This window comes from Simochromis diagramma, unplaced genomic scaffold, assembly GCF_900408965.1.
Source record: "Simochromis diagramma unplaced genomic scaffold, fSimDia1.1 OVJJ01000545.1, whole genome shotgun sequence".
NCBI classification, from domain to species: domain Eukaryota; kingdom Metazoa; phylum Chordata; class Actinopteri; order Cichliformes; family Cichlidae; genus Simochromis; species Simochromis diagramma.
In genome coordinates this window covers 1406812-1434199 of record NW_024387371.1, presented here as the reverse complement: position 1 = coordinate 1434199, position 27388 = coordinate 1406812, and the positions used below count along the sequence as shown (strand labels likewise).

Here is a 27388-nt window from a genome sequence, read left to right as displayed (position 1 = left end):
AAGGAGACTGCATGAAATAGTGACAGTGCATTTCGCTGATAACTCCACTATCTAGATTTCGGAAAGTTTTTTTTTTTACTACTCACATGTCTAAATGTATTGATTGCACCTAAGCTCAATGCCATCTTTGTTGACCCTCTCTTGACGGGCTAGTGATATATCAGCGTGATGTGTTCACTGTATGTCAGGCAGTAAAATGCACCTTTGCTGTGTGTGCGAGTGAGTGTATTTTATTAGATGTTTCATGTGCATTGCAGTTTGCTTTTCCTCCAGTTGTTTCACACTATTTTCACACAGAGACACATGAGTATTCCTGCCCAGAGCCTTCTGTGATTGGTCTTCGTTAAACATACATGCAGAACGTGCACCCTGAGACAAGCCTACTGCACTAAAGTGATTATGTAACAGTTAAAGCGGACTGGGAGAGGCTGTAGGTGGTGCCTAAGAGCATTTTCCTTCTTTTTATACAACTGCTGGGGTTATTGTCCGTGTCCAAAAACTGTTTGCCTGTCAGACTGCACTTTCACGCTGAAATACCTGTTAGCTGTATAAAAACTGAGCACCTTGTTGTTGAATATGTTTATATGCAAATGTCACAGTTCTTTAAGAGGTTCTGTATGATAATTTCTGCAAATGTAATAACATTCATCGGTACAAATAGTAAGCAGGCATCGTTTTTGTATGGGTCTGGGGGTTTGCACAGCGCACATTTACTGTTTTCCGTCCTTCTCTCATCATCACATGAATTTCACGTGCTGCTGGTCATGTATGATGTGAGGGAGTGTCTCCTGGGAACATGCAAGACTGAGCGTGCGTTAAAAACCAGGGTGATAGTGTTACACAAAGACAAAATGGCTCTTTTTTTTTCTTTTTTTCTTCTTCTTTTTTTTTTTTTTTTTTACTGATCTGTTCAGTTTAGAAACATTTATGTTTCTTTTTATCTCCACAAGGCACAAGAACATAGTCTGGGTTGACACTATGCAGTGGCTAAAAGAGGTTGCATAACATTATATAACTGCGCAGTGATATTAGCGAGGCCTCTTTGTTGCTCCATTGACCTTTCGGAGTAACTTCTAGTCTCTACTCTGCTCCAACTGGTTTTGCTGGTGATAGAATCTCCTTTCTCTCTCTCTCCATGAAATTGTTTACCTAGTCATTATTCATATTTGGATTTAAACTAGGTCTGTGATTGATTCATTAGTTGTTTGCTCTATAAAACACAAGAAAGTATTGAAACTTGAACTTCCAGCTCTCAAGATAATATTGGTAATATGAGATTATCAATATTTTATTTTTTGGTAGCTAATACATATATCTCTACGTAAAATGAATTTTGTACTGATGTAGGAGAGCTCATAATGCTTGTTTGATTTTCTTGGCTCATCTCAGCTCTCTCTGTTACCCAGATGTGCATGCATGTGGTATTCATCACAAATTATAAGAGCACTTTAAAAGGGAACTCTTATTGCCACACAAACCCACTCACAGTAATTTGGTTTTGACAAATCTGGCTTTGACCTTCACAAAGTAACAGCACTGCGCTGCAGTGTAAGATACCTGTTTTTTCTGCTAGTGTTGGCCACAGTTGGAAAGTGGTAGTTGTCTATGTGGGTGTAACCCCCAGTGCATTTGTAGCACTCTTTGCCTTGCGTTAGATTATGTCAACAAAGCCATTTATTTTCATTGGTTCTCCACCGACTTGGGTAATACCTTCAGTGTGGGACAGGATTAACTGTGTTTAAAAAGAACTTACTTTAAAGGTGTCACTCAGTCCTCTGTGTGTTTTATATTAACTGCTTTGTCAGTTGCATATTGTTTCTTCAATACGACTTGATACTTTTACACCTTGTCTTGTTATTTTGCAAATGCCGCAAAGTAGGTCACTATTCCTTAGACAAGCCTGGACAAAGATCTTGCAGGAAGGAAGAGGAAGAATCAGCACATTTACTTGGGCACAAATGGTTATGGTCATCTAAACATAGTCAAACTGCAGCACATTTTTAAACATTCCCACCTGTCTTGTCAGCTGCGGTCTTAGTCTGTGTGTCTCCTTTTAGCTCTCTTTTTTATGTTCGCTCTGCAAAGTCTCCCTTTCACCCACATCCTAAGTATACCACGTCAACCTGTCAGTAGTCATCAGTGTGAGATCTAGTACCCTGATAACAGAACAAAGACCAGTTTGAATGAACATTAAAAGAGCTCTAAGAAGTGAAGGGGGCGGGGCTGTTTTGTTGCGATATGAAAAGCTTTTCTCTTATCTGTCCTTGGTCAGGTACACCGTTACCACAGTAGGGTAACATGAATGGAAAACATAGAATCAGCATAAACAAGACACCAGGAGGGAAAAACACAGGTCTGTTTTTAACATAATTACTGACCGGCATCTGACTCACTCTGTATAAGAATCACCAGCAGGTTTTAGGTCTGGCGAGCAGGCAGAATGTAGTTCATCACCTCTCAATCCCCCTTCATCCACCTCATTACCAATACACTTCTCCCAAAGGAGACATTACTGGTGATTGTTGAAGGTCAGAGGAACATCTAACCCACCCCCACTGTAGTGTGGAGGTGTCTAACCCACATTCAGGGTGCTGACATTTCGCCCTGATTGAGGGAGATATAGTTGCATAGTTGCCTTGAAATGACATTTTAGGGTTTCCAAATTAGAGATTAAAAAAATTTAATGTCAGTGTTAAAGTGAGGAAAGTGACGACCGTTATCAGTATTATTGCAGTGCTGTTAAAACGCATAAAAAACACACATTACACATGCAGCAACAGGACAACATGTAGTGTTGGTTACAAAGATAGCTTCAGTTTATATCGCTGGCAATGTGCTAACAAGTCAGACTGGCAAACTGTCATATTTCCCATTTTTGAGCAAGCTGAAAAGTAACTTTGATTCTTTTTAAATAGTGGGAAGTACTTGTGAAGGGATTTCCTTCCTGTCTTTTGCAGACAGGGTGGCAATTTTTAATCACGTCTTTCTCAGCACTATGCTGAAAAACAAAATACGACCACACTTAAAAGTCAGTCCTACTATTAAAAAGCTAAAAAAAATATCTGCCCTGTCTTTGGTCCAAACAAACTCGCTGTGCCGGTTCAGCTGCATCTGTTGCTAAATTTGGTTAATGCTGAATAGTACTGTTGTTATTGTTCAAAATATGGCAATCAAACTAGGGCTGCCACAAACGATTATTTTGATAGTCGACTAGTCACCGATTATTTATGCGATTAGTCGACTAATCAGATCATCATCCACTGGACGTAAAACTACAGCTTATTGCACCAGCAGCATCTGCTCTTATATAACTATCATTAGCTTACAGCTTTAAGCTTTTAAGGTGCTAACTAAAAATAAAGACAAGATGATAGTTTATTCAATTTTAATGAAATTTGCAGATTGTTTCGGTAAAGTTTAATAAACTCCTTGCTATCTAAAATATAACAGGACACCGGAGTATATTCTCCAGCATCTCACACTTCTGATAATCAGCTGTCTGCTTTACGTTTATTCAGCTGTGTAAAAACTATAACTTTAATCTCAGCCAAACCGATTTACTCAGGAACAAATAAAATACTAAAAAAAAAAAAAAAAAAAAGCCAAACAACAACATTTTTAATTTATCTAAGTGACTCATATATATTTAACCTGAGTCGCGAAAGACGGCGGTGGGTTTGAAAACAATTTGCCGGGAGTCCGGTGTTCTCACGGCGCTAGTGACCTAGCCCCCGGCTAGCTATCGAGCTAGTGGGTAACAGACGTCTCCGAAAACGTCGGAGCGCTTTTGAAAATATGTGGTGTCCTGATAAACTGAGCCGATATTTGAGGTTTACACAGCTACATTCTCGCCTGAAAATATGTTAAACGTTTATTTTGTGACCCAGAAAGAATAATAAGAGTAATATTAAAACTAACTAGCTACCGCCATTGTTGGAAACTAAGCTGGGCCGCGCTATGAATTCTGGGACACAGCTGCTTCTTCTTCTTCTTCGGGGTTTAACGGCAGCTGGCATCCTTGTACATGCAGTGCTGCCATCTTCTGTTTCAGTCCGTTATTACACTCTTAAATCCTGCTACTTCTGCGTCTTTTGCGATCTTACAAAGCTTCAAACGACACGTCGACTATTAAATCAGTCGTTGACGATTTTGATAGTCGACGTAATCGTGACTAGTCGACAAATCGTGGCAGCCCTAAATCAAACATGATTTCATTTATAATTAGGACTTTAAATGGTAATTGTGTGTTAAAAATGTTTGTTTTTTTATAAAATCAATGTCTGAAAAATCCCTTCTGAATTAGAAGGTACATTTTCATCCTTGCTTGTAGCCTCCTTTCTTCCCTCCAGAGTACAAGAGGTTAAACCTCTTGCACTGACAGGCAGGGGTTAAAGGTCATCTTCAATGAATGGAGTCATGCAAGCGGGGAGGGTCAGATCAGGATGCAAGCAGGCATCTGGAATGTCTGCTAGGTCAGCCTCAGGATCTGGGTTATGAGCTACATAGGTGATTTATAACCCCAGAGGATTGTAGCAGACAGCTTATCATCTAACTATGCAGCTTTACTGTCTACTGACAGGGGCACGGAGGAATGAGGATCTACTATCAAAGTAAAAAGTTTTCAGGGTGCACCTTTGTGGCTGTCTCTGAATCACTCCTTCTTTAATACTAATAAAGGTCTCTGGAAGAAGCGCAGACTAATGGGGGGAATCTGCACCGTGTGTGTATGTGTACAGAGCTCTAATGAGACATTAATCATCTCCTGATATGCGGTGAAGAAGAGAGGCAAAATTTCATTTCAGTTTCATAAGTGAGGAGGAGCGTAGGAGGCATGCAGGAATGTTTTCTGCAAACAGCGCTCTGTTGTAAAAACACTGCTCTCTATATTATGTGTCGGATACATGTTCAGTTAAAAGGCCTGGATTGCTTTTTCGTGTTTGCTAGTGTATATGTCAGTTTTTATAGTGTACATCCGTCCTCGGGCAAGATGCCTTAAGGACAGGGAAAGAAATGCTTATCACGAGGGAAGGAAACTCTCATTGCGCAGCTCTGGCAAGGCTGCAGAAAAATGCTTTATCGCTTGCTCACACACACTAATAGATGCTTACATAACGCCTCCTGTTCTGCCTCAGCAGCGTTTAAAGATTCCAAAGTCAACTATCTCTCCTTCTCCTCAGTCAGTCTCTCTGTCCTTCTGCCCAATTCTTTATACCAACCACCAGCTGTGCAATCCCCTCCTACCCACTGACAACTGCCACCTTTCTCTTTCCTGTGTATCATTACATCCTTCCCTTAACTTTGCTTTATCTAAACAACTGTTATCATTCCCTCGATATCCTTCCCTCTTGAGTCATTAACGTTCTCTGTTGCAGTGTTGGGAAGGTTACTTTTGAAGTTTTACAGATTATTTATCATTCTGTTATTTTTTTTTTCAGAGATAAATCCCTTTTATGTTAGTGTTTATTCCAGCTTTATTAAGACATCTTCAATTTTTTTGCCATACAAGCATAAGGTTTGTCACAACTGTTATTGTTCCTATCAACTCTTAGTCAGGTGCAGCCATACTTTCAATCATTTAGATCTCTGCATCCTAATGTCTATGTGGCCCACACTACTTGCACATAGACTCCCACCAGTTCAAATCAACAGAGAGGAGTGTAGAGCAAAAACAAATCATCTGCAGGCTGGAGAGGGGTAGTTTCTGCTGGAAGAAACAAAAAACGCTTTACTCTGTACAGTAATGTCAGAGGCCTTTCCCTATTTTGGTTGGAATTTGAAGCTCTGAAAGACATTCTTGTCCCAAGACATGGCCACCTGCCTTGACGTGGTCAGCTGGTTACTCGCATGACAGACTCGGGTTGGTTCAAGTAATGCATTTTGACATGCGGGCGGAATCAGAAACAAAATGCAAAAAGATATATCACCATTGTGGAATAAGTGGACACTGCATCAATGTAGAGACAGGTTCTTGAATGCTTTCTTGCACTGATGTTTGTCCCAGGCCTTTGCTCACCCACGTGATTTGCAAAAGGGCCAATAGAAAATGCAACAAAAAAAGAATAACTTCTGTATTCTCACAGAAGCGTTGCATGGGACATAATGTATTTGGATGCAACCCAATATTTTTATTTGTAACCAATTTATTTACTTGTTTTCCCCCGTAATTGCACCAGATTACAATTACTGGTATGTGCCCATACTGCAGCACTGTTTGGTCTACATTTGCTGTTGGCTGTGAAAGAAAATGATAAGAGTGCTTTTCTAAGTTGTTATTAGTGTCTAAATGTAAAAAAATAAAATAAAATATGATTTTAGCCCATTGTGTTGTTGTTATTCGGCAGCATCATGGGATTATAATGTATCCATCAGCTTATATGGACAATTGGATTCTTTTGTAATGTGCTGTAGATTGATAAAGGTTTTTTTATCATGTTGCTATCATGTTATAGGGTGGCTGTAGCTCAGGTGGCAGAGCAGGTCAGCCACTAATTTGAAGGTCGGTGGTTCGATCCCAGGCTGCCTCCTGGCGGCATGCCAAATATCCTTGGGCAAGATACTAACCCCGTGTTTGCCTACTGGTGGTGGTCAGAGGGCCCGGTGGCGCCAGTGTCCGGCAGCCTCGCCTCTGTCAGTGCGCCCCAGGGCAGCTGTGGCTACAATGTAGCTTGCCATCGCCAGTGTGTAAATGTGTGTGTGAATGGGTGAATGACTGAATGTAGTGTGAAGCGCTTTGGGGTCCTTAGGGACTAGAAAAGCGCTATACAAATGCAGGCCATTTACCATTTACCATTTCTAGGCAACATGATGATTACGTAATATCTGACATAGATAACAACCCCCAGAGATTTAAGATGCACTTGGTCTCGCAACTCCTGGTGGCATAGGAGGAATTAACAGATAAAGAAACAAACACAGACAGTCAGAGAGATCAAATCAAGTCAAACGCTCATTTGTTTTCTCTCTTTGTGCAGTTTGCTTTTGTAGATGTGAATACACAGTCGGATATGGACCAAAACAGTTTTACTAAAATTCTTTGGACAAGGTGGTCTCAGCCTGCTTTCAAACAGGCTCCAGAGAGGTTTGTTTATGATCCGACCTCAATCTGACTCAGTATATGCTGCAAGTTTTTTGAGCTAGCAGAGCACTATTGATTGTGTATCGTACAAAACCTGCACAATATTACCAGGTAAATACGGATGTTAAGAGTAAATTCTTCATGTTATCCACTTGTTCAGACCACAGCACCTTCCTCTCGTATTTACTTTGGTTGCTCCCTCCCCTCACATATCTGGCCAGTAAGCGTACCAGACATTCTCACATGGTTTGTAGTGCCACATTTTGGATCGCTTGGAGTTTTCTCTCTGTGAAAAGAAGAGTTTACCAACTCCTGAGCTGATTCTCCCCCAGAGGAAATGATCTATAAGTGTGAAAACACCCTTAATAACGTAATTGGTAAATGGACTGGTTCTTATTTAGCAGTTTTCTACTCTACCTGAGCTACACTACCAAAGCTCTTTACACAACCTGCCTCATTTACCCATTCATACAAGCACTTTTTTCGGTGCTTTTTCCATTTAAGTGGTTTCTATCTAATGTTCACACACATTTATTCTCTGATGGATGCGTCTGAGAGCAACTTTCCCAAGGATATTTGGCATGCAGACCAGGGATCAAACCACCAACCATAAGGTGTGGAAACGATGGCACACTCATCACTGGAATTTTCACATTGTTTTTGTTGGCATTGCAGTTGCAGATTTGCAGACTCAAAAGCCAAGGAGTGATTTTGAGTAGAAAATGTGTTTACTGGTGTGCAAGGTTAAAAGTTTTTTTTGTTTTTTTCCTCCAAAGCATATAGTCTGACAGTATTATACATTTAAATTGTAAAAATCCAATGGCAAAGCTAAATATGCCAATTTTACTGCTCCTTCCTGTGAAAGATAGATTGGCACAACACAGCAGGAAAATGAAAATGTTCTGAGTATGCTGCGTAATGCTTCGGTGCATTTGCAAATGGCATCCAAAACCAGCTCCAGGATGGCTGACAGCAAGCCACATTCATGGGTTTTCCTTTCCCTTGTTTCAAATCACAACACTTAAATAAAAAATACATAAATACATAAATACACACACAACTCTATCGAAGTCATCTCGTTCTGCTGACAACAAGGAGTGAAATTCAGACAGTACTGCAAACTTAAAAGTTTGATGGACTCTTACTACGTACTTTGCCCTGTGCAGAGGGGGGGTGTCTTATATTTGTTTAAATTACTGATAATGGTTTTTGGGTTTGGTGATGTCACTGCTGATAACAGTTTTTAGGAAATAAAAATAATTGTAAAAAATCCATATGTTGGCTGATATTCTTTGTGGTACTTTTGTATTAGCACCCCCCTTTTTCCTTGGCAGGATGCTTATTTAACATTTATGGTGTGTCCTTGTGATGCTTTTTCTTGATAGCTTTTGGCCATTACTGAACTTAGAGCAGAAATTTCTACACATAATGTCAGAAAATTTTCCTCTTCTTTTTTCCTGTCTCTTCTTTGTTACACTGTGGCTATCTGCATCTCAGTTTGGTAGTATGCAGGACATGGGAAAAGCTTATTTCGGGCAGTGTCCTGAAAAACGTCAGGTGAACGTGATCTCACTTGTAGTAAACGACTTTGACAGCCCCGTCTTTTGGTTTAGTCAAAAATTCAGTTGTACTGGGCTACTGGCATTTCAGTCGTTTTTGTGTTGGCACAGACTTCTCAAAGTGCCAGGAACTGCAATTCAATACATCAAAATGGGAAGAAAATACCTGGAAGCACTACATAGACTGTAAGTCTTCTCTTCAAAATAATTTTCAAAGATTAGGGCTTAGATAAACAGATTATAAAAGCTACCACACCCAGACTCCAAAAAAACCAGTGGGCCCAAATCCTCACAAGCTTCTAGAAACCCCCTACGCTTTGTGTGTATCCTTAAGTGTGTGTAGACATGTGCATCCTGAACAAAAGAACTACAGTATACGGGCTTTGATAATCACTTATCCTCATGCTGGTGGACAAGATGAGCAGTCAAGCAACATGTGAACAGATGTGTGTTTTCCTTTTTCACCCCCCTGTTTTTCTCTTTATCTCATCAACATGCACAGACGTGTGTACACACACACACACACACACACACACACACACACACACACACACACACACACACACACACACACACACACACACACACACAATCGCTTTCATTCTGTAGCCACAGTGAGGTAGTCAGGTTTCATTTAGCACTGATCTGCCAGTAAGGCTGTTGTCCTCTCACCTCCTGGTTATTGCTTCATGCGTCACACTGTTTGCTCTCCCCTGCTAAGCTATTCAGCAGTATTTACACACTAGTCAGTTATATGCACAAAGTCAAATTATAGATGACTCCATGATTTAGCCACATGATACACAGATGTTTCCATATTAATGTTTGATAAATGTATGTGTCTGGGTTGTGTGTAACAGAAATAGAAGGGGAAAGAAGTGGAGCTCCTTTTGCTTTATGTGCATATTGTTTGCTTTTTCACCTGTTAACTTGGGATCTGTGCTCTCCACTTGACTGGATTGATTTTTTTTTTTCCACACACCCCTTTTTTTTGTCTTTGTGCTAGCTAAATCTTATCAGTCATATTGAAGAGAAAGCACTTCACACAGCCCATATTTCCAAGTTTTGTTTGTTTGTTTTATAACTACAATAGTATTTTGCTTTACTTGAATTTAATTTTAGTTGCTATTAATAACACATGAAGATGGTTATAAGCATTTATTTATTTATTTATTTATTTATTTATTTATTTATGCATTTATTTATTTATTTATTTATTTATTAGCTGAGTACTCTCAGGAACACAGTGACTGGACTCCTGACTGCTGCCAAGATAATGTGGAGATTTCCGGCCTGTGGAGATGCAGAAAGTAACCCCTCTTAATCTTAGTGGCTTCCAGCACCAACATGCCACTGCACAAAGCAGTGAGTGTGTGAAGCTGTTCAGTGAGGTGTAAAGTACAGCACCGATCACTTCCTGACTAACCTGTAGAACTTTCATAGCTGTTCCGAAGCACAGAAATACTGAGAGATTTTCATATTCCTGTTAGTCTTTCTTTTCAGATTTATTGGATTTTCAACTCTGGCTTTTATCTGAAACTGAACTTTTTTTTTCTTGTTTTTTGGTTCATATATGATAGATCCAATGGTGAAGTCTCTCCAAGCTCAGCATTTTTCATCAAATCTATCTTGCTTGCAACCTCTTTAGAGGACAAGGCTAGGCTGATCACAAGTCTCTTGTCTAACACCTTTTGCTTTGGTCTGTCCGAATTGCCGTGACCTGGCTTGGGCCAAGATTCAAAACAATGATCAATATGTTTCACACTATATTTTTTCACCACAATTGGCCCATGAGTAAACGAGAGAGAGAGAAAAGAGAGGAAACCATATGCTTAGTTTTTATATAAAATTTACACCAAGGTTTCTATAGAACCTGAACATTTGTGTTTTATGCTTTTTGCTTGCTGTCAAGGAAGTGACATCCTCAAGAAGATACTAAAGTAATTGTATAGTAAAATTACCAAAAAGAAAAAATAAATAATATGCATGGAAATATAAAAATAAAAAATAAAAGCACTATGTGCAGGAAGTTGTAATGTGTAGGAGTAAAGATTAAAGTAAAGATTTTTACACATTTATAAGGTAAAAATAAAAGCCAAAAGTTAAAGTTGTCATGGAATTGTAGATGTTAAAATTTTTATGCCTTGAAGCCTGCTAATGTTTGTCATTAATGCACAATTCCCATATGTAATCCTAGAAATTATGTGTGTGCATGTGTGTCCGAGTCTGAGACCCCAGAGACTTGGATGAAAAAGATCTGAATGTCTGACAGAAAGACATCTTGCTTGCACAAAGCATGACTTTCACTGGGCCAGAGCTCCATCGGGGCAAGTTCTCCCATCTGTTTGTTTGTCTGTGTGAGAGAACGAGTCTGTCCTAGTCTGACCAACCACTCGGCTTATCCTTATTGGAAAATGCATAACTCTCAGAGGGGAACCAGCATTTGCATTCAGCTAGTCATACTCCTCATCATATTACATCCAACATTCATTTTTCAGTGAGCTGCTAAATGTTTTAAAAAACAAAACAAAACAGAAAAAGCTAGGAGGCTGGACCAGCAGTGAGGTTTAATATTATTTCAATAATCTGTGACAGTTTTATCATCATCACCACCATCTCTCTAGTGTTTCCATGATGTGCTCTTATTGCTACCATTTATCTTATTAACTATTCCATTCCTGACGTGGCAGAGTGATAAAGGGACCATTTTCCTTACCTTATTCCCAATACTGTCATAAGGCCAGAAGCTCCACAGGGAGGCTTAAATTACTAAAAGATATGGTTTATGGCATTTTCCTCTATATTAGTCACTATCCGGTACAGTTTGGCAGGATTAGCAAGGAGCTGAGAGTAGGATGATATTCAGTGAAGATCTGGGTTGAGTAAAAAAATAATAATTTTTTTTTACATATAATACAAAATAATATATAACAAAATGAGAGTCTGTTTTCATGCCATTTTTATAATTTAATCTATAGATAGTTATCCAATCCCTGTGTAAGTTTTTAAATGTATTTCTGCTAATGGTTCAAATACATGTCGCACAAAAATTAGGATGATCATTATAGAATAGAATAGAATAGAATAGAATAGAATAGCCATTTATTGTGATTGTACATTTACCACGAAATTGTGGATTTTGTTGTACATTAAATCCACAATTATTAGTTTTTTTGTGCATGCTTATCAGTCCACCACAAAACTGTGTCAAAGGTCGTCCTTAGATGACAAACATAACTCCTAACACATCTTTGCTTTTACTGCACAGTAAGCAAACAGGCTGTAGACAAACATTCAACTTAGAAGCCAGGTAATACTTTTGCTTTTAACTTCTTGATTCACATTCATTTTTGTTTAGTTTTTTTTTTTTTTTTTTCACATTTTTTTTCACATTTTTTGCTAGAGTGCTTCTACTGATGTGCTTCGTACAACCCCTATCTTTTTTAGGGGTCGGTTTATTTTACTGGCTGCAGTCTTTGTCTGTCTGACGGTGCCCTGCAGATATTTGGCTTTATAGGAGTAAGTAGAGCAGAGTGGCTTTGCAACAGCTTTGGTTTGCCTTTGCAAAACACAGGAAACCAGGCAAAGGCCTGCTCTGGCTTGTGATGGCAGACGGACAAATCTCAGGAGTAAGCAAGTGTAGGAGTGAGAAGTGAAGAATTTAAAAACAAAATAAAAGCATGACTTCTTCAGGAAGAGAACTTGACCGTTATTCAAAGCCTTTTCACCATTTCCACTAAGTAGCATTTCTAGTATTTACTTAGTATTTTGCCAGTTAATGTGAGTACATTGAGTGACTGGGTGGTTTAAATTAGTTTGACCCATACATGTGATATGCACTGATGACTTCTTACTACATCAAATATAGATTCATATCTGTTTTGATAAGGAGTAGATGTTTTCAGGCAGAAAGGTCTTTTCTTGTTTACTTCCTAGAGGAAAATAAGGGCACAGGCCAGAAGTGAATACCCCACATTCCCCCTAGCAACAGCATTGTTATTGGAGGGAACTAAGTTAGTCTTGAGAGACATTAACACTATTATAAAGATGTCTAAAAGTAAAACTACTGACTAATTGTAGTATTTATTACTTCGTAATAATATTACATGTATAAGCAATATACAGCTATAATACAGATTTGATGTCTTACGTGAGGTAGTAGTACCCTAAAGTGTGGCTATGGAAAAGTGACTGTGGATTTTTTTTTTTTTGTATTCATTGACGAGGTGAGGTGAGGTTTAAATTCAACCCTTCTTCGCTCGGCGTCTGGTTGCACTGGACTGTGTCAAGCTCGCACTGTAAATCTGATCACCTACGATTACCCCATGCACAGTTTATGAGCATGGTATGCAAGTCAGGCAGTGTGTCATGATCTACTTTGTCATCATCCTTTTAAGTGCTGTTGCTGAGTCAACATTTTCTCACTGAGGCATGTTCGTCACAAGCACCTGTGTGATCCTGAAATGGGATGTGCGGTTACTCGACACGAAATAACCATTATTCACTGAGGTTTGAATCAATGCGAGCTTGTAGTTCAGCTGAAATTTGTAGATATCATCCTCTGTGTTGTGTAGTTTATGACATCTTGAGTGAATCGCCACCGCCACAGAGGGAATCATGCCTTTTTCTCAACATCTAGCCAGTATTATTTTGCCAGAATAAAGCTATCTGTTGTTTGTGCTTCTCCCTAAGGGCACAGATTGCATTCTAGGATCAAGAGAGAGAAAGAGAGGGCTTTTTGTCCCACCACTGAATAACCATCACACTCACAACCCACTTTAAAGAGACACGGCTCCTGTCTGACAGCCTCTCTCTCTCCGGGGGTTCAAAGCTTGGAGACTTACGTAAGCGGCAACATGTGTATTGAATGGACAATAATGGCGGACTTAGGAATATACACACACATGCGTGGTTACATGCACAATGAGAATCATACTTAATGCCTACCCACACTTCTACATTTATATACTTCATATATTTTTACATTGTATTCATTCAGTTCATACAGTGCATAGTACCTTTACATAGAAGTGTAAAGCAGGAAGCCTAGAAAGAGGCAGAGTGGACACTAACACCAGCTTGTGTTGGGTCAGGGATAGAGTGTGCTAATCATTACCATCTGCCTGCAGCAAAAATAGTGAGACAGAAAAAGATGAACAGAGGGCATTACGTAATACTGTGGAGTCAAGGCAAGATGATGAGGGGCAGCGAGAGTGTGGGATTGAGAGTAGTGGGTGTGGGTGTGGAAGGGGCAGCTGTCCGAGCTGCACCCCAGGCAAGAGGAACATCAACAAAAGCCTGGTCTTTTCTAATAGCCTCTATTGTCTTAACGTTACCTCATTGTACAGAATATCCCAGTTAGATGACATTTTGCTGAATGTTCTTCATTTTTACACAACAGTCCTCATTTTCTGAAGGCAGCATTTACAACCCTCGTAGTCTGAAATAGACTGAAATCAAAAAGAAAGAAAACACCTATTACAGCAAGGGAGGAAAAAAATATGTTAGCAACACACTTTGTGGCTGCCATCTATTTACCTGTCAGCCTCCTTCACAGAGTGTGTGCATGAGGATGACTAATGCAGGCGGAGATATTACCTTTATTTTTGGTGTGCATATCTCTCTACCCCATGTGCATTTGGATTTGTTTGTGTTCAGTAACGATACCTCATAAGAAAACAGGAAAAACACCAGTCAGCATATGCTGAATGTGTAGGGTTAGGTTCTGTGATGACTCAAACAGAGAGGTGCTTCAAAGTTTATTTTACTCATGTGATTGTGATGCCGTGTTTGCTGTCTTTCTAACTGCCAATCACACGCAAGCCTCTGCCAATTTAAGGCACGTGCACCTGCTTTGAATATGAGGAAGTCAGCACACATACAGTACATACAGGCACAAAAAAAGCTATCTGATGCCTGTTTTGGGGATCATGTTGAACACATGATCACATTGGACAGATAAGTGCTATTTAAAACCTCCACCACCGGGGCTTAGGGGAAGATCAGAGATTATTGTTGGCAGTGTGTTGCTCCAGTGAAAACTGGACCTATCATACTGAAGTGATACAACAAAACGATAAATATTACAAATACTGCCAAGTCCCTGTCACTCTGCCTTAGGGCTGTTCGATATAACGATATATATCGGATGACGATATAAAAACGTCTAACGTTTCATTTTACGCTATCGTTTGTTTCGTGGTGTCTCAAAATAAACTGTTTACGGCAATATTTTTTCATCGTTTTGATGGTCACTGTAGTGGCTATATTAATTTCTTAAAGTTCTCTCTTTCTCTTATATTTAATATAACCACACTACAGACGGACAAGTGCCTGTTTTTATGCGTTTTGGTTAACAACAACGACGGTAACATCATCACGTGTCCGCTTGTTTATGTTCCACATAAACCTTTCACAATAAAGCTCAAGATCCTGTTGAGACTTTTCAAAATAAACTGAATCACGTGAAAGAGCAGATTATTTATGGATGAGAAGTAAAAAAGAGCCATCAGGTGCTAAAAAATAAACCTTAGACTCAAACGTTAGAACAGGCTTTTCTCCGCAGCACGCCGTGTAATAAATACTCACAAAGAAAACGGCGGCCACTACAACTTATGTCTAAAAATGTATAGTTTCATGCATCGGTTAAAACACTCGACTCCAGCTACATGACGCGCAGCTGGAAACACTTCTCGCAAGTCGAGCTGCCCGAGATTCACAGACTTTACAGAAAATGTTACATTTTTGTGATTTATATCGTTATCGGACGATAGAATTCTTATATCGGGATATGAGATTTTGGTCATATTGCACAGCCCTACTCTGCCTTCCTCTTTTTTTTTGAACTTCTAAAACTGGAGTCAAGTGAGGCACAGTTTCTTTCTTGGTAAACAAGATAGATGTAGTCTCATTGACATGCAGGAGAAGCCCTAGATAAGAGGGGGATTGTTGGTAGTCAGTTTTTATAAAATGAGTATATTCTTTGGCAGACAGGTGAGATACATCGGTGGCATTACATGAAGAAGAAATAGCAGATAGAGAATCCTAAATAGAAATCTGTTTTACCCCTCTAAAGAGCAAATCAACAGTTGAAGTGGGAAATACATGAGCCAATCATGGATAGGGACAGTAGAGGTTCACAACAGTTTTAACTGTGTAATAGCAGCCATATCTAGTTGTTATCTTAGACATGAATTTATATTTACTGATTCACAACAGGAATTTGTATAGATTTGTACAGTACTCTAATGGGACACGTAGTTTTTATGTCAAAGTGAGAACCTAATATAAATCTTTTGGCCTTGTTCCATTTATTTGACAGAGGCTTCAAAATAACTGCCCAAAGGCATTACCAAGTAGTGAGACACTTCTAGAAGCACCTTGGATACACATGCAATTATCAGATTAGGTTGGGAAAAACTCAGATGAAAGGTTTACTTTAGAAAAGCCAATAAAGTATGACAAATCTTCAGCCATATACACAGTGTATCGCTTTTTCAGTCATGTGTTTTGTAGCTGTTGACCTGGATCTTAAGTGGGCTATCGTTCTATAAACCAGGCAGATCCTAGGGATTTTGACTGGAATGGTAACTAGAGCAGAGGTGATGTGTTAAATATAGTGGGGAGGCCCTGTCGTCTCCCCAACAACAGCACAGAGCCCACTATAGTACCGGCTGGTGGTGCCAAACAGTAACTCGGCAGTATCAGAGTCCTCAAGTGTCCCCTTAGGAAACTTGGAAAAACCCCATGTTTTCCACATCCAAGTAATAAAAAGTCAGCTGGAAAATCATCCCACGGAAACAGCCCGCTCTTGCCTGGCTTATTGCAGTGCACATTAGGTGAAATGGTCATCTTTAAAACGTAACTGTTTTTGGCACACAATATACAAATATACACATCCTTGAACTACCCCCCCCCCCCCCCCCCCCCCCCGCCCTTTCCATAATCACACCTTGTTGTTGCTGCCTGCTTCTTGGCTGGGCTTTAAGTGGCAGTCTCTTTCTCTCCCTCTCCCTGTATGTGCCTGGGCCTGGCTTGTTGATTTTTAGCTGGTTGTGTTGTGCTGCTGCCAGAGGGGAGTGTTTTTGGCCCAGCCAAGGCCAATACAAGTTGAGGAGGAAGGAAGGTAAGAGGTTGTGTGTGAGCGAGATTGAGTGAATGGTGTTGTTTCTGCATGTACTTAAGTGTGCCAAACGCTTCAACCAAACTAGATGCAAAACACACACACATGCAAGTACTGTAAAATAGAGTTAGAACTTCCCAACTGATGTATATTACCTGTCTCATAAAAGAAAGTTGTCAATGGCACTACTTGTAAATTTAAGAGCTTCAATTGCAAATTATGTCATTATAGTTCAACAAATACCAGAGTTACCACATAGTATGTGCCTACACATGTTCATCTGCATATGTGGGAGGGTGGAGGGCTGCTATGTTTATCATGTCACTATTAAATTTACTGCATGCCATAAATGCACCACGGATAGACTCAATGGTTCGTGTAAACATCCTGGAAACCAAAACCCCACCCTTCTCCTCTCCCAAATACACATATATATATATATATACCACACACAGACCAACTTTGTTGACAGCAATCTCTGTTCTCTCTTTGCCTCACTCTGGGCACTAAATAAAGACATCCCCAGTTTAACTTGCTCCAAAATAAAGCCTCTCATAAGAAGATGCAGACAGATTTACGGCACATCAATGCTGTTGCTCTTTCAGCTGTCATCCACTCTCACCATGTTTAAAGGCTCCTTAGTTATTTCACAGGCAGATGAGAAGTGAAAACAAGAGTAGCAGGCCGTGTCATTTAGTGTGCAATATCTGCTTTAGAGTGAGCGACGGACAGGGATGGTTATCTCTCTAATCTGGTTTTTATAAAATGTAAAATGTGACAGCTGTCTGCTTCTAAGTTGATGTAAACATTGATATCAAAGTCTGTGTGATATCAGATTAGCTCTGCTGCTGTCAGCAAGAATAGAAGTCAATCAACAAGTGCCTTTTTTAGAAAAGGTTTCTGAAGGAGGCCTTTACTGTTTTGTTTTTGTTTAATCAATGCACACTCACACACATTAAAAACTTGAACCAGATGCAATGAAACTGTGGTGGAGTTATCATTGCTTTTTCTGGTAAGGAGGAAGGAAAACACTCAATGTCAGGAAATCAGGGTGGGTTGTAGGGATGGGTATTAATGAGTGCTGGGGTGTGCTGGAATGGGTGTGTCTATATCAATGTGTACGAGAGGGGAATATCAAAGTTTGAATGAGGCCATACATCAACTACAGGGATTGTTGTCCTCCCAGTTTGTGTTTGTTTTTCCTAATCTCTCTTGCTAAGGCCACACACCAGAAAACAGACATGCATGACTGTCAGTGGTATGCTATCAGAGTACTGCACTATATGAAGGCCAAATGGAAGGTAACCAAGAGCCCTAACACAAATTTTATAGATGGATTTTATTAAATGAGAGATGGAGGTAAATCAGAAGTATGTCCCTGGTTGGCCCGAGTTATTGCTGAAAACAAGGCTAATGACTGCAATAGGACACAGCTAATCTTGTTATCTCTTTATCTCTTGTCCTGTGTGTGTGTGTGTGTGTGTGTGTGTGTGTGTGTGTGTGTGTGTGTGTGTGTGTGTGTGTGTGTGTGTGTGTGTGTTGTCCTGTGTGCTGCACACCCTACTTCTGACCATGGCTTCTATCTTGGCAGTATTTGAATATTATAGAGTATTTTTCCAAATGTCTGCGTTGAATTCACAAACACACACAAGTTTTGGGATGCTGGAGAGTAAAACCAACAACTTTTGTGGGAGCACATTTGTGCTCAGACTGGCTGAAAGATTCCTCCGTATCGGGTACATTCCATTTTGATCTGTTTGCTTCCTATCCGACGCATTCTCATCAGCGTGGGAGCTTAGGCACTTTTTAAACTTTTTTTCTGCTTGTGTAAAATGTTTTAGAGACTTCTCATTTGAAAATGTGTGTGAATGTGCGCAGATACACGTAGACTTGCTGATTTTGAAGCATACTTCTCTTGTTTGTTGATTCCAGCATGAAGTTTTTGTTTTGTGTGTGTGTGTGTGTGTGTGTGTGTGTGTGTGTGTGTGTGTGTGTGTGTGTGTGTGTGTGTGTGTGTGTGTGTGTGTGTACGCGCACCGAGAATTCAAGAGTGGATCTCTGCCAGGGCTTAGGGCTTGGCTGAGAAAATGCCTCAAACCAGTTTACTCTGGTTGTGTAGTGAAGAAGTCTGGGGCGGGACTAGAGCTCTTAAAGCTGCAGACTCTATTCTCTATGAGAATATGAGTATGTGTCTACTGTGTATAGCACAGATCGGTAAATTTGGATTTATATTTATTTACATAGCTGATTGGTATGGACACTGGTATATCTTTTTCAGGATCTTACATGAGAATTGAAATCTGTTTATGTGTGTGCAAATGTGAACAACTGTGTGGGGATGAACGCTTGGCCTGGCCTCAAATAGTTTTCCCTACATTTTGCTTTCAAGGACAGTAGAAGTCTTAAATAGAACCAACAGGAATAATAAGTGTGTGTCTGAAGCAGATAAGCTTATTTGTCTTTGCAGGATCTTTTTTCTTTTCTTTTTTTAACAAGAATGCCTTATGCCAAAGCACACTGTTTAGGCTGTCTGTGCCTGTGTTTGTGAATGTTTTCTGGTGTCAGTTCAAGTGGGTAGTATGAATAAGATTTAAGATGAGGTTGGATTGCTTTGCATGGGGCGTTCTGAGAAGGAACTGAGCAAAAAGCATGGTTCTCCCCTCTAAGCGAGGTTGCACAAGCTGTGCAGAAACACACCACAAAACACTTTCACTCTAGAGGCTTTGTCCCCGTGTTTGTATATATGCACACAAGCACATATTTGAACACACACAATAGTAAGTTGTCTAAGATTTACTGTACATGAAATTACATATCTCTCTGTCTTCTGGCTGCTTGTTGGATTTGTTTACCTCCTAATGTAAATTTCTTCTAACATCACAGTTTGTATTTTGTGGCTATATAGAGAATTGAATGTTTCTCTGGGGACAAGGTTAAACTTTTTTTTCCTTAAATATTTTCCAATACTCCAAACCTCTGTTTTATAGAGCATGGGGTTGGTTAGACAAGAGTACCCCTTAAAACTACACCAGATATGTTTCTCGTGCTCAGTGTGCATTTTTATTTTGCAGGAAGCCGTCAGGTCACGCCGATAAGGAGGTGATGGCTGCCACCGTCCTGACCTCACTGTCCACATCACCTTTGGTGCATTACCCTTCGTCTGCACCCACAGGTAACACCATTGGCTCGGCATCAGTTGCATTCATACACCCATGCACCTACTGCTCCTTGAGTGCAAGCTGCTTTGTCACACACTGACTCATCCACTGTGTTTAACAAAATCAAGGACATTCACTTTGTGTTGCTCGCTGGGGATGGTGCTCATCACAAATCACTTGATGTTAGTTTACCCTGACACAGGCTGAGCTGCTGACTCGTTGATGTGTTAACATGTATTTATCCCAGAGAAGGGTCACGCAGTGTTATTAGCACTTTATTCCATCATCTTTCCATGCATGTATGTTTACCCAAGCCCAGCACTTACTGCCAACTGTTTAGCCTTGACCATTTCACCACAGCTCCTTTTGCTGTTTCCAGTGTTGCTGTGGTTGCCATTACCATGCCAACCACCAGACGGTCAAAGTCCTGACAGCTTTTTAGCTCAGCGCTAAACCTGGGCTGCTGGTTTTTTGCTCTCAGGAAGAGCTTCTATAGCTTTTATCTCTAAAGGCTAGAAGCACCCTGTTGACACTGCTGCACCATTTCGGACATAATAGAAATAAACCAAGAACTGTAAGCTTTCATTTTAGATATGATCTGTGATGCAGTCATTAGATCAGATCAGAGGATGCTGTGAGTTTATGATTGCAATGCTTGATGAAATGCTTATTTGACAAAATATTTCAGAAAGGGGGTGTTGCTTGATTACTCTGTGGTAAATCACAGTGGTGCTTTTATAAAAAGTATCCATGGTTGTATGGATCCCTGTTGAGATTGGATAGTTTTTTTTAATGCAACCTCCAAAACCTCTCCTTATATTTTTATAACTTAAAAATTAAATTGTTTATTTATTTATTTGTTTAGCTCCTGGTGCATTTGGTTGTTAAAAAAAAGTGACAGGTTTTTGTTTTTATGAGTTGAGGCAGGATTGGATATCCTATTTTTATTTTTATATTATTTGTGTGAAAACACACAGTCCACTGAAGCCCCTTGATAATTCTGAAAAATAGTTTGATAACCCTTATCTCTTTATATTTATATGGGAAACAGTTATGGAATTGTAGAAGGTCTCTCCAAAATGTATGATATTAGTCCTTGCTCTGTGTTTTTCACTATAATTTGCCTGCTTAAAAGTCAGATAAAGCCATTGTGATAATCAAGTCTTAAAGCACTATATAATTGATCAACAAATTAACAAATGTATTGAAAGGGTTTCTGGGCCTATACACTGGAAATCGTATAGTATTTGTTCTGGGAAGTAAAGAAAGTTTGGACTCAATGGTTGAAGTTTCAGTATACAGTAGCTAAAAAAATATGTGGTGTAGTAAAGAATCCATTGTTTTAGATATTACATAATTTGTGGAAATAAGCTTCTAAGGTTTACAGATTAAGACATATGTTTTAATTTTTTTGTGACATTAGAATTGGGATTGTTTTGCAAGAGAGCCCCAATATTATGTTTCCAGTAATACAAATTTAAAATTGAGAGGTATTGTCAAAGAGTTCTGATAACAGATCAAGTTAAAATTGGTTCTCCTGTTCAAGGCCATCTTCTTGTGCACCCCCTGGACTGTTGGTTGTTTTTTTTTTGTAGGGCAGCTGTCCACTTAATTTGTGTCTGCGATGGCCACTGAATCTGGTCCAGTGTGCCAAAACTGCTGCCCTTCAATTTCATTGTTATTTTTGGGGAATGGAGAAAGTTGCAGGAGGCAAATCTAATGAGGGGCCCATATGGTGAATGAAAATTGTTATGTTGTCTGGCCAAAAAAACTCAAAGTGCTCTGAGCTGGCACTCTGGTATGCAGCATGGTCAGAAGATGACGGGAAGTGATCTGAAAATACCAGCTGTGTCAGAAGCTCAAAGCTGTCTTCTCATCCATGAGATGGCCAGATTTAAATCAGCTAAGTTTGCTGTTTTTATGGACCTGTTCTCAGAACTTCTATTTTTTTCTCATACCTCACTGGTTCACATTTGGCTCTTAGTTCATGGTCAAATTTGTATGTCTTCAAACATAAAACATCCTCATTTCAGTCACGTCTTGCCAATAACAATAAGTTGTTGTGTTGTATAAACTACAGCCCCCGAGCCGGCCGGCAGAGCTTGGAAAGAGGTGCTGTCAGCTAGCTACAGCAGTTCGACCAGCGGCAACTGGAGCTGGGATGCCAGTGACCATTCAGTCCCCTCCACTCCGTCCCCACCACTTTTAAACGATACAAACAAGAGCTTCCCGCTCTCGTCCCAGGGTGATGATGGCAGTGAGGATGTCACAGAGAGCCCGCACTTCATGTTTGAAGACCCCATACCTCGGAAGCGAAAGGTAAAGATAAACGCTTACGTCCTGACTTTCTTTCTTAACTTGGGCAGTTTTGTGGCATCCAAGCGGCTTGAGGCTTGAGGCAGTGGTGTCACACCTCTGCAGCTTGGACTTTGTTTTGGTCTCAACAGTTTTTTTTCACCTCACTACACCTTAGTACACCTGTTGATTACAGTTTGTGTTTAGATTTGGTGTAGGCTGCTGGGGGCTTCCCATAGTGCACTGAGCATTTCTTCTTCTTGACCTTTTTTTCCACTCTGTGTTTATACACCACACTGCATTTCCACAGCATGTATTTTGTCCTGTCTCACTCCTCTCACCCCCAGCTGATTGCAGCAGATGGCTGCACTGAGGTTGGTTCTGCCAGAGGTTTCTTCCCATTAAAAGGGAGTTTTTCCTTCCTGCTGTTGCCAAACGCTTGCTCTTAGTGGGTCGTCTGATTGCGGGAGTGTTTGCTGTATTATTGTAGGGTCTCTACCTCACAATATAAAGCCCCTTGAAGTGACTGTTGTCAACTTGATAAAGTTTCATAGAGAAGTTTAAAAGAGGAAAAAGCAGATTCAATTTTAGTTTTGAATAGGAAATAATCAGTGGTTCATCCACCCATCTGTCCATCTATTTTCTTAACCACTTGTCCAACTTAGGGTCCCAGGGGCCAGGAGGCTATCCCAGCTGTTATAGGGTAAGAGCATTTAACACATGTCTAGGCTAAATATATAGAGTACATCCTGAAGATAGTAAATCAAGCTGAGCTTGTATACAAACAGCTCTGTACCTTTCTGATTTTTAAGTACTAGGTAGGAGATAGAAAATCCACAACACAAACAGTCAAACATAAGCACTAGGCAGGTTAAATAACCTCTTACATATGGCCTGCCACTCTCTGGTTGTGTGGACGATTGATTATATTCTTGCTTTTACTTCACCTCCTCCGTTTTGTACTACAGAAGCAGTCCAGAACAGCAAAATGTTTTTGCTGTCAAGTAGCTTCCAATCGCCTTTTCAGTCCTTTCAGGGAAAGAGGTGGTAGGGTTTTATAAGAATGAAAGAAAATCGGCAGACTGTGTAGGAATGAACAGCAGGAAGTAAGCATGCAAGGGATGCATAAAAATGAGGGCAGTTGGAGGGTATAAAGACGGAAAGGAGAACTGATGCACAGGGTAGCAGCAGAAGGAGAAATCAATCTCAATATTTCCTCCGGCCATACGGTGACAAAGGAGAGCTCATATACTGTATATGTGGGAGTTTGCAATTGAGCCTCCCTGGAGTGAGGCAGCAGTGAATATATGAAAACCATAAAGACTCCAAGGACATGCCATTCTATAGATAAGCAGACAGGAAATTAAGTAGGATGATGCTGGGGCAAGTATAGAAAAACAAGTTGTGTGGAAGTGGGCTTAAAGGTTGGCTAATTTGCTGGTTAGCTTTGTGTTGTGACATAGCTGTCACAAACTCTTAACAGCAACTACCCCCACTGGATTTTAGGCTGTCTGATTTTTGTGCGGGCATTGAATTAAGAGGATTATTTAACATGGCATTCACTAGTCTTAATGTTACTGTGGTAAGAGGCAAGAAAAACACTTTGAGAATTAAGTGATTTGTGATTGTTTGTAGGATTACAGATTAGCTTTGCTGTGTACTTTTTGTTGCAAACAGCTTCATGGGGTACGTGCATAAAGCTAGCATCAGTCAAAGAGTTTAGGAGTTTGGCCTCTTGTGTTTTTGAAGGGTTTAGGGGTAAGTGTATGCTGTAGGAGTCAGTGAGAAGTAGTTCAGAGGAATAGCGGTGCAGGAGAAAGTTAATGTAACTATTGTTAAAAACCTGCTTTAAACTCGCTTTCTTGCCCTGCTTCCTCTGTCTCTCGTGCTCCCTTCCTCAGTTCTCTTCTTCTTGCCCTTTTTTCTCCAGAGGCTATTGGAAGGTAATAAAAGCACACACCCACTGTCTTTCACCCACTGTCTTTCATTAGCAGCAATGCAGGTCCCTGCCTGCTAAAGGGACAGCTGCCAGGGCCTGATATGTGGAAAAAGAAAATAAGTCAAAATAAAAAGTGGCAATCTATCTCTCATCAACTAACAGCTTCCCATTTAAATGAACTAAGGTCTTATGTTTTGTTCTTTTGTTGTTCTTTCTTTTGGTAAAATCACAAAAAAACAAGAGGATCAGCTATGAGAAAAATTTCCAAATTACACGTCTAGTTTTGTGAGAGGTCTTGAATGTTTTGTTAAACAGTGTGACCAGCCTTTTATGTAATCACCGAATTATTTCCTGTGCTATATATCCCCATTCCATCCCAAAGAGTTCCCACTGTACTCTTACTCTTTCTCAACAGAGCAGTTCTTATTGAGGAGGCCACACAGGCCATCCCATGCATAACTGTGTTATGCAGAAAATGTGTTCATTTATTTATTGTTTTAATTGCAGCTTGATTCTCACTCAGAAACCAGAGCACAACTGCTAAGATTTTGCAACAGCCAGCTAACTTTAGTTTTGTTTTTGGTAAACGTCTCTTGCAGAACTCAATGAAGGTCATGTTCAAGTGCTTGTGGAAGAACTGTGAAAAGGTCCTCAGCACCTCCTCAGGGATCCAGCGACACATCCGCACCATCCACCTGGGGTTAGTTGGTAGTCATTACAAAGTAAACCCACACAGTGTTGAGTTACTGCCTTCGGGGCTCAGCAGACCGTATTTGTGTAAAATATGACCAGATTACAGCTGCATATTCATGTTGTGCTGTCAGATGTTTAAAAAAATTATTAAATGATTAGAAAATTGTAGGCTCTCAAACATAGTTTTTTTTTATATTGTGTGTATCATGCACTTAGCACCATGCTTTTCTTAGCTAAATACCTAAACATACACATGCCACCGTCATGTGTTTTATAATCTCAAGAGATCACATGGATATTCTTTTTTGTGAAGCTGTCATTGTTTAAAGCTGTGTTTTCTGTTTGTGTTAGTAATATCTTTTCTGCAGCTCCAGATAATACTCCCATACCTTGTGATTTTAAAATAGTGTGGTAAGACAAGAAAAGTGACACACATTGCCACAGTTTGGATGGTGTCCAACTGGGCTATTGAATTACTGTGCCTCTGCACAGGTGCTCACAGGCACATTTGCTATCAAAAACCATTCAGCCATGGAACGTATGCAAAGGTTTACAAGTAAAACATTTTCATTTTCTGGCAAGAATTTCTAACTGCTCAAAAATAAGATTTTTTTTTAGGGGATTTAGACCTGCTGTGCAGATATAAATCCTGAAAATACAGGTGTTTAAGCCAAGAAGCAAGTACAGCAAAGATAAATGATCTGTCTCAAAAGATAGAAAGACTAAATTGATTACACCCAAAAAAGGCAGTGCTTGAAGGAAGATTCTACGTTCTTAAGCAAAGGGCACATAAAAGGTTAGGTGAATATTACAAAAGGAAAAATGTTGTATAAATTGTATTCACATCACAAGTTTATGGAGGTGAATAATTATGACTGCAACTGTGCATTGCCCAGTTAAGACCAGTTTTTCTCAGCTTAACCCATAATTTATTACAGTGCATGGAGATGTTGTTTCTTTTGCAAGACATCACATTATATTATATATGGTCAACTGGCATTGATGAGTCATGCTGTGGCTGTTTTTGCTGTGCAGCAGGTACGCCTTGGGTAATCAGAAATCACTAACAGAAGGCTTGAAAGCGATTTCATACCTTTATGCAATTCTAAGTTAAGAGAAAGAGACACTGTTACTCGAAGGATTATTTTCTCTTGTGGGCGTTGTACTTTGTTTTTGTTTTTGTTAGTTTAATTCCCAGCTTGTATGTTTAAGGACCTTTGCAGCACACTGGGTTATACTGCCCCCTTCTGTTGGAGAGAGTACACTTTTTTTTGTTATAATCAACAACTTGTATATCCGTATTTATAGGTGTCTATCTTGATTCCATCGTAATGTATTGAGAGCCTGTTTGTGGTTTCTTATCATTATCACTTGTATGTTTACAGTTTATCTTAAAAAACAATTTAAATGTTTATTTTAAATCGGGAATATATAACCTTCCCCTGTAGGCGAAGCAGTGACTCTGACTACAGTGATGGAGAAGAGGACTTCTACTACTCAGAGATTGAGGTCAACATGGACAGCCTCACGGAGGGCTTGTCCAACCTCACACCCACTTCCCCAACCACAGCCGGTCCGCCGCCCATCTTCCCTCCACCGCTCACCGATGTCCCTCACTCCAAGCACATCAACATGAATGGTTCGCAGTGCCACGCCCCTTCACTGCTCAGTCAGTCAGCTCCCTCCACACTCTGCCACATCCGCACTGACCATGCCTACCAGGTAATTCACATTCAGCGCGAGACAAGACACACAGAATAGCTGAAGCTGCATTTAAAAAAATAATAAATAAATAAATAAACCAAGACAAAACATTAAACATTTGGCATGTTACTAATCCAGGATTCAGTATTCTAGTATGTGGAATGTGCAGAGGCAGTTTTTCAAATCAGTGAAAACAAACAAACAAACAAATAAATAAATAAATGAATGAATAAAGAGGCCAGGGTGAGTTACTTAGCTCCTACGCCAGTGTGGGAGTATGTAACAAGGAGAGAAGCAAAACTTTCTGGCAAATATTGACAGAAGTTCATATGACGAATGAAGTCCGAATCCAGTTTTTCCTCATTTTGATGTCAGAAAAGTTTTAGTTATTAGATTTTCAAATCATGGTTAAAGTCCTGTGTAGTCCTGTTTTAGGTGTCTATGCCTTCTTAAACCTCTTCTCATTGGCCTTCCTTGCCTGTCTATGCGCCTTTTCTATTGACCCATCCTTGAAGGTAAAATTACACGGTGTCAGCTGGAAGTTTGGTTAAAGTTTAAATACTTTAGGAATTCACAGAATTCAGTCCTTTTCATTGGCTTCAGGTAGATCACAATTTTAGTTGCCATGACAACTGAATACACATATTAAAGAAACTGCAATGTTTCTTTTATGCAAAGAAACTGAATAGGACTACTTCATTTTCTCTGTATTGTACTGTATGCATACTCTTTTATTTATCCTAACTTCATATTCTTCCTGCTATTCCTTATACTGCCGTTTGTGCAATATTTTGCAAGTGCCTGCCAGTTTTGGTTAACTAAAGTTTTCACTCAAATTTTTTT

At 39.8% G+C, this 27388-nt stretch overlaps 1 protein-coding gene across 3 annotated transcripts in view; it reads left to right on the top strand.

Moving 5' to 3' along the window:
- si:rp71-79p20.2 (zinc finger protein 704) overlaps positions 1-27388 on the top strand; it is a 39164-nt gene that overhangs the window by 2864 nt on the left and 8912 nt on the right. For all 3 annotated transcript variants that reach the window (XM_040008317.1, XM_040008318.1, XM_040008319.1), the window contains exons 3-6: positions 19828-19928; positions 21995-22233; positions 24748-24848; positions 26290-26563. In XM_040008317.1, the coding sequence (XP_039864251.1) occupies positions 19828-19928; positions 21995-22233; positions 24748-24848; positions 26290-26563 (715 nt within the window). The remainder of the gene's footprint in view (positions 1-19827; positions 19929-21994; positions 22234-24747; positions 24849-26289; positions 26564-27388) is intronic.